General features: G+C 35.0%; 1 protein-coding gene across 1 annotated transcript in view; it reads left to right on the forward strand.

Moving 5' to 3' along the window:
• ROCK1 (Rho associated coiled-coil containing protein kinase 1) overlaps nt 1-8713 on the forward strand; it is a 155020-nt gene that overhangs the window by 104490 nt on the left and 41817 nt on the right. The window contains exons 14-16 of the mRNA XM_012802019.2: nt 1984-2119; nt 3443-3534; nt 3646-3892. Coding sequence (XP_012657473.1) covers nt 1984-2119; nt 3443-3534; nt 3646-3892 — 475 coding nt within the window. The remainder of the gene's footprint in view (nt 1-1983; nt 2120-3442; nt 3535-3645; nt 3893-8713) is intronic.

The following is an 8713-nucleotide window of genomic DNA, read 5'->3' on the forward strand; positions in this document are numbered from 1 at the left end:
GCAAACACCTGTACACTGCCATTCATAACAGCTTCATTTGTAATAGGCAAAACCTAAAAGGAACCCAAATGTCCTACAGCAGGTGAATGGTTGAATAAACTTTGGTGTATTTGTACCATGGAGTACTTACTACTCAACCACAAGAAGGAATGAGCTATAGATACATACAGCAGTTCAGATGGATTTTAAGGGCTTTCTGTTGAATGAAAGAGGCCAATTTCAACAAGTCATATTGGCCCATGCATGGCAGCTTACTTCTATAATCCCAGCACTTTGGAAGGCCAAGGCCCAGGGTATCACTTGAGACTAGTAGTTAGAACCAGTCTGAGTAGAATGGCGAGAAGCAATACTTTTGTCTCCACCAAAAAGAAAAAAGAGAGAAAGAAAGAAAATTAGCCTTTTTCGTTTAAAAAAAGAAAAAGTCATATATGAGTGCCTAGATCCAGAACAAAAATAAAAATAAAATAAGACATATTGTATGGTTCCATTTAGATAACCTTCTGAAAAAGACAAATTTTAGACAGGAAGGACCACTGGTTGCCTAGAGTATGGGTGAAAGCACAGGGATGAGTATGGCTATAAGTGGTGACTGGAAGGAGACCATTGTGGTGATGAAACAGTTCTTCATCTTGATTATGGTGCTTGCTTGAATCTACACATGTGATAAAATGACAGAACTATACATGTCAGTTTGTTGATTTTGTTAGTGTATTATTATCAATAATGTAACTATTGGGGGAAACAGTGGAAGGTACACGGGACCTCTTTGTTCTGTCTTTGCAACTTACATGAATGTGTAATTATTTGACAATTTTTTTATTTTTAATTTTTTTAATTACCTAAAAGAAGAAAATCTTAGAATTGGAAATAATCTTGAATGATATATGCAAAGTTTTTGTTTAAAGATGGGAAAGCCCAGGAAAACACATACCATAAAACAGGTTTTCCAAATACTTAGAGTCTTAAAGATAAAAATGAAGCATCAGAAACAAGATATGCTGGTAGGGGTAACTCAGAGGCAGAAGATAATTTTTTTTTTTAAGTTGTAAAAATTTGGGTATTTTAATCCTTCTCTCCCCTGTGGTTTCTTTTTCTAAAATAAATATTTCCTTGATTACTTTTAAATATGTATGAGTAGTTAGATGTATAGAACATCTTAGAAAATATTAGCAAGTTTTTGAGACAGGGAGAGGATTAAGGGAGACATAGAGGAACTGGTAAATTCACTGCACATTCTGTACCATTTGGTAGCATATGCGTTTGAATCACGTAATTATTGATCTTCTTTCATGTTTTATACCTTCAATTTAGAATTGTTAATAAACCATTATATTTGTAGTATAATACCATCTGCTTGTCTTAAACTAAGAAAACAACTTTCAATTTAAGATGGTAAGATTCATTGGGTTGTATTTTAAATTCATAGATTTAAAAGGCTTTGAAAATTTTACATATCTAGTTCAAATAAGTTTTTCACTGTCTTGTGAGAGCCAAGCTACTTCTATTTTTAAAAAGTTGTTGGTCAGGCATAGTGGCTGACATTTATAATCCCAGCACTTTGGGAGGCCAAAGCCAGAGGATCACTTGAGGCCCGGAATTCAAGACTAGCCTGGGCAATATGCAACATAGTGAGACTCTGTCTCTACAAAAAAATTTAAACAATTACCTGGGCATAGTTGGGTATTATTCTCAGGAGGCTAAAGTGGAGATATCAGTTGAGTGCAGTTATTGGAGGCTGCAGTGGGCTATGATAGTGCCATTGCACTCCATCCTGGGCAATGAAGTAAGAACCTGCCTCTTAAAAAAAAAAGTTGTCACTATTAGAAGTTACAGTCTAGTTATGTAAATAAAAAAAAAAAATCTATCTTAAATTTTTGTCTGGGTATCTTTTTGTTGTTCTTTGTTTCTAAAAACAAAGTACTCTTCTTGAGTAAGTGACAAGAGTTCTAATTGCCGTGGTAACTTTTAACATTATAATTTCAGGGAAGTCAAAGAAGAAATCTAGAATCTACAGTGTCCCAAATAGAGAAAGAAAAAATGGTGCTACAGCATAGAATTAATGAATACCAAAGAAAAGCTGAGCAGGAAAATGAAAAGAGGAGAAATGTAGAAAATGAAGGTAAATTATTACTTCTTTTTAAAAATGCTGTAATTTCTAACACTATTCTTGAGTTCTTTGTCATGAGGTTGACTCACATTTATTGCCCATGATATATATATAAAGCCACAATTCTGGGCGGTGCCTGTGGCTCAGAGGGGTAGGGTGCCGGCTCCATATGCCAGAGGTGACGGGTTCAAACCCAGCCTCCAGCGGGGGGCGGGAGGGGGGAGCCACAATTCTAAAACACTTCATAAGTGAAATAACCTGACCCCAAGTTAAATTTATAACATATTAAAGTCAATAGTAAGTAGTGTTTAGCTAGAATAGTTCATCATCATTGTTTACATATTGGAATCTCCTGGGAAACTTTAAAGAATACACATGCATATACTCTAGAAATTCTAATTTAATTGGTCTAGATGGGTGGCCTGGGCATCAGTGTTTTTCATAAGACTCCTAGGCACTTCTAACAGAGAGCTACATTTGAGAACTACTAAGCTAGAGTTTCATGTGTTTTAATGCCAGTGTTACAAATACATTTAAAATAGCTTTCTGTTGCTCCCTTTGATTCAGTAATTTAACTTACTGGAATTTATTTTACTTATATACTTGTATACATGCAAACTGATGTATACAGAAAGCTGTTCATTATAGCCTTGTTAAAAATAGCAAAAAGTATAAAGGCAAACATAATAATATAAATTTTGGTCCTTCTGAATAATAGAACACTATGCAGCTTATAAAAGAAAAAACTTTTCTTTACATACACTATAAAAGAATCTCTAAAAGTGCCTTTAAATGATAGAAACAAAGTATAGATCATTTGTGTTTAAAATAGAAGTGATTTGTGTATGTATACTTACCTTAAATACCTATATGAGAAGCAGAGTCAAGGGGGAGACAGAAGGACCAGAAGACACAATACAGGGAGAAAGACTCATTCTATCCGACCTCCAATTTAGAACCTTTCAGATTATGTATTATTATTAAAGTATTGAACTCTGCAAGTAATTCTACTATTCAAAAATACATAATATTAAAACTAGCTTTACAATATAACACTAATAGATTTATCTTATATAAAGAGAATAAAAGAATTTAGAATGAGAGATGAATGGCAACAAATTCATTTTTGCAGTCTGTATTATAAAATTATGCTCTGCTTTTTGATGAATTTAAAATGTAAATACTTCTAAGCTTGGAATTTGGTTGTGACAGTGGACCTAATGTGGCTGACTATTATGACCTAATACATATCACTGAATGTCATTTTTTAAAAGGAGTTTTTATATCCTGTAAGAAAACTTTATAATATCTACATATTGTTCCTTCATTTTCTAGTTTCTACATTAAAGGATCAATTGGAAGACTTAAAGAAAGTAAGTCAGAATTCACAGCTTGCTAATGAGAAGCTGGCACAATTACAAAAACAGGTAAGTTTTTCAAATGAGGTTTCTTTATTTAATGAGGTTTCTATATTTAATGAAAACAAGCTTGGTTGTATCTTGGTCAGAAACCTATGTCTTGCTTTCTTTTTTAAATAGCTAGAAGAAGCCAATGACTTACTTAGGACAGAATCGGACACAGCAGTAAGATTAAGGAAGAGTCACACAGAGATGAGCAAGTCAATTAGTCAGCTAGAGTCCCTGAACAGAGAATTGCAAGAGAGAAATAGAATTTTAGAGACTTCAAAATCACAAACGGACAAGGATTATTACCAGCTACAGGCTGTATTGGAAGCTGAACGAAGAGACAGGGGTCATGATTCTGAGATGATTGGAGACCTGCAAGGTAATATTTTTCCTTCTTGTGGTAAAATGTATATCACTTGAAATTCCCTGTTGTAACCATTTTGAAGTGTACAGTGCAGGGGCATTAAATACCTTCACATTGTTGTGCAGCCATCACAACTGTCCACTTCTAGAACGTTTTCATCATCCCACACTGAAACTCTGTGCCTATTAAACAACAGCTCTTCATTTTCCCCTCCCCTAATCCTAGATTACTACCATTCTACCTTCTTTATGAACTTATATGCTATTGGTTCCTGATACAAGTGAAATCATATGATGTTTGGCCTTTCGTATCTGGCTTACTTCACCTGCTTAATGTCTTCAAGATTCATCCATCTTGTAGCATGTCTTTCATTTTTAAGGCTCAGTAATATTTCATCATATGTATATACCACATTATGTTTATCTACTCATCTGTCAATGAAAAGTAATTTTTCTAATTTTTTTTAATTATAGGTAAAACATCTCCCAAATAAAATTTACCATCTTAATTATTTTTAAGTGTAAGGTGATACTTTTTTTTTTTTTTTTTGAGACAGAGCCTCAAGCTGTCCCCCTGGGTAGAGTGCCGTGGCTTCACTGCTCACAGCAACCTCCAACTCCTGGGCTCAAGTGAGTTTCCTGCCTCAGCCTCCCAAGTAGCTGGGACTACAGGCGCCCGCCACAACGCCTGGCTATTTTTTGGTTGCAGCCATTATTGTTGTTTGGCAGGTCTGGGCTGGATTCAAACCCGCCACCTTAGGTGTATGTGGCTGGCGCCTTAGCCGCTTGAGCCACAGGCGCCGAGCCAGGTGATACGTTTTTGATCATACTGCTTTCATTAAAAAAAAAAAATGACTTTGGTGAAACCAGAATTGGTTAGAGTTCTTTCTCTTTCAGGGTAATGTCTACATTTGTGTTACATTGTAATTCTTCACTCTCACAGGCATCCCTGTGAGGAGGTAATGTGGATATTTGTTCAATTTTATAGCTAAAGTAACTGAAAACTTAATTTAAAAACATGTCTAATTCATAAAGATCTTCCTCAAAGTGCGACTAATCAAGTCAAAGAGGATCATCACTATTAAAACCTAGGAATTCCTCATACATTGTTGGTAGAAATAGAAGCTCAATTGCCAAAATAGAATCTCATTACAAATTAAAACTTAGGTACTTGGGAAGGTTAGGACTAGAGATTTGGCAGTCTTTGTGAATCTAAAAGGCAGAGGTTGAGTAGAATAGTGGATAAAAGAGTAATTTTCTTTTCTTTTCTTTTCTTTTTTTTTTTTGAGACAGAGTCTCAAGCTGTCGCCTCGGGTAGAATGCCATGGCGTCACAGCTCACAGCAACTTCCAACTCTTGGGCTTAGGCGATTCTCTTGCCTCAGCCAATTTTCAAATGGTAACGAAATTCAGTTTGTTCTCAAAAGACGCCTGGCTTTACACATTTGTCCCATATTTTTCTATTTTGTTTCTTTTAGCAGCAACATCCATACTACCTAATCAAAACAGGTAATGCATGGAGGTTGCCAGATTTCTCAGGAAAAATTGGATGGAGGGGTTCTATTTTAACCTTAATCACAGATGGGAACATAGTTTGGGTCCTCTGGGGCTTGATGATTAGCTATAATTTTGTGGAGAAAGGTCAGGGTCAGTTTTTGTGACTAAGGAAACAGAAATTAAGATCTCCTGTTGGTTCTTAGCTGAGGAGTATTGCATAATCTTATCTCTCAGGGACCAAGCTTAAAATAGATCTTAGTGTAACCAAGAAAGTATCTTCTTTATATGAAGTATTGGAAAACTTCATTCTTGGCTTCCTTAAATTGTTTTTCTAGGCCTATTTAAACAGCTTACTTGCTGTATAAAAATCTCATCACCTCCTTTCTATATCTATAAACCAAGGCGACTAGGTTATTTCTGAAAAACCTTTCAATTCTAAAATTCTTTTAAGTTTGTGATCTTCTGTGTATGACAGGTTTAAACTACTTGTTTCCAAGGCAGAGGCCATTGGCCATGTCCTTATCAACAATGGCTCTTAGCTGAATTTATTTCGAGATATCAGTGAAAATTAAGGAAAATTTATAGCATAGGGTTTTTTTTGTTGTTAATTTGTTCTTTTTCTGTGTTTCCTTTATTACTTTTGGACTTAAATGTAAATCAAAGCTCATATGCACTAAAATAATGCACACAACTTATGTGAGCTTCAGCATACGTATAAAAGTTACAGTGTGGTTAAAAAAATTGTAATTTTTACATTAATCTTTTCTGGTCTTTCAGGTCCCTCAAGTATAAATTTAGTTTTGAGATGCTAGGTTTCTGGTGGTCATGACTGTTACTCCCTAATTGAATATCCGCTGTGCACACTGGTGGGCAGAATCTTCTTAAGTATGAGAAATGACTTCCAAACATAACTGAATAGTAGTAAATATTTCAGGCTGCACTTGGGCCACACTTGATCTCTATTGCATAGTCTTTACTTTTTATAACCCTTTCAAATGACATTAACCATTCTTAGCTTTAGTTCTGTACAGAAACAGGTTGCAGGCCTGAAGTTTGCCAATACCTGGGCTAGCTGTGTCAGTAATGCTGCAATTACAGAGAAAACTTCCAAAAGTTCAGGCCATAGAAGCTTAACAAAAATGAGCAAAATGTCATGGAGGAATGAAGATTTTAACTGAGTGATAAGCTTTTCATTTAGAAAGTTTATCATTCTTAAGAAAAAGTGCAAAAAGACGAATTTTGTAATTTAACTATTTCTAAAATTCCTTTTTAAAAATATTGTTTTATTGGTTATCTTTAACACTTTATTTTGGAAAAATTCAGACATATACCAAAGTAGAATACAGGTTGACTGTTCCTGATCCAAAATGATTGGGACTAGAAGCATTTCAGATTTTGGATTTTGAAATATCTGCACTATACATATGTATAATTACTAGTTGAGTCTCCCAAATCTAAAATGCTCCAGTGAGCGTTTCTTGTTGAGTGTCATGTCGGTGTTCAAAAGGTTTCAGATTTTGGAGTATTTGAGATTTTTGGATTAAGAATATGATTCCTATGTACTTAATCATCCAGCTTCAAAAATCTTAATCTGATAGCCGGTCCTGTTTCATTTTATGTTCCCACCTGCCCTCCCCAGTAATCTGATATTGAATTATTTTGAGACAAATCTCAGATATCACATCAATAATTTGTAAATATTTTAGTATCTCTTAAAGGTAAAGACTTTTTTTAAACACAACCACAATATCATTATTAAAGATAGAGAAAAGTTGACATTTATTCTTGTAAAATATCTAATCAGTGCTCATATTCTTCCTATAATAATTGCATAGTTTGTTGTTGTTGTTGCATTTATTTTACATGAATTAGAATCCAAAGTCTGAAAGTTGAATTTCATTGATATGTTCCTCGAATTTTTTTTTTTTTTTTGGCAGTTTTTGGCCGGGACTGGGTTTGAACCCTCCACCTCCGGCATATGGGGTCAGTGCCCCCTCCTTTGAGCCACAGGCCCTGCCCTGTGCTTGAATTTTTTTAACCTATACATTCCTCCCTACTTTTTTGTTCTTTGTAATTTGTTGTTACTGTTGTTTGTGATTGGAGAAACAGGGTGTTTGGTCCTGTATCTCCCATTCTGAATCGTTGATTTCATTGCTGATGTCATTTTAACATGTTGCTATATGCTTTGTAATACTTTAAACTGAAAGTTAGATACAGAATATTGATCTATTTCAGGTAGGACTGTGGCGAGAATACTAATAAATAGTATTGTTTAGACACCAGGAGGCATATGGAGTCTGGCTGTCTCATTTTGTGATGTTAGCAGCCACTGATGATCATTGCCTAGATCATTTGCTTCTTGTTGTTGTTACAGTTTTTGGCTGGGGCTGGGTTTGAACCTGCCACCTCCGGTATATGGGGCCAGTGCCCTACTTCTTGAGCCACAGGTGCCACCCAGTCATTTGCTTCTTTAGGAGTTTGCAATGATGATGATCATCTATTTGTATCATTTCTCCTTCATTCATTAACCAGAATACTAACATAAAGAGAAACTTTTTCTCAATTACATAATTTCCTTGAGGTACAACTTACAAAAGAAAATTGAGTACTTGATTCTTTATTGATTTACAGAATAGTGAGTTGTATGGCATTTACCCAGTATCTTCCAAAGTAATGAGTGAATTTTTAAAATATATTTATGAACTCATGAATTTTAATATATTTAATAATGTGTTAATTGCATTATTCTTATGGATCCTCATTTAAGGCCAGTATAAATCTCTTCAAGTTGAGACACTACCCTATTATAGTAGTCTTGGCATCTTTGCTTTTTGATATAGCGTGGTTTTCCAGTGTCATTTTTTATTACATACCTGGAAGCACCCATTTGCCAAGGAACCCCAGTTCTTTTTTGTGGTATATGATGTTCAGGGACCAAAACTGGGTGTTAATGGGTACTCACTGCTGTTAAGTGTTTGTAGGTCATTTTAATGGACAGAGGTAGGAAATAATTATTTTTTGTGGTAATTGCTAATTACCTCAAGTAGCTGGGACTACAGGCACCCACCACAAAGCCTGGCTGTTTTTTTGATTGCAGTTGTCATTGTCGTTTGGCAGGCCCAGGCTAGGTTCGAACCCTCCAGCTCCTGTGTATGTGACTGGTGCCCTAGCTGCTGAGCTACAGGCGATAAGCCAGTTTTTTATTTTTTAATATTGTGATCAGAAACATTATTACAAGTTCTATGCTTTCAGATTTTTTAATGATTTTTTTTTTCTGGCTTAGTTCATATTGCATTTTATTTTGTTTTTACTGTATTTTCTTTTCTTTTTTTTTTTTTTAG

The sequence above is a fragment of the Otolemur garnettii genome, unplaced genomic scaffold, assembly GCF_000181295.1.
Source record: "Otolemur garnettii isolate 467f Iridium unplaced genomic scaffold, OtoGar3 scaffold00012, whole genome shotgun sequence".
NCBI lineage: Eukaryota > Metazoa > Chordata > Mammalia > Primates > Galagidae > Otolemur > Otolemur garnettii.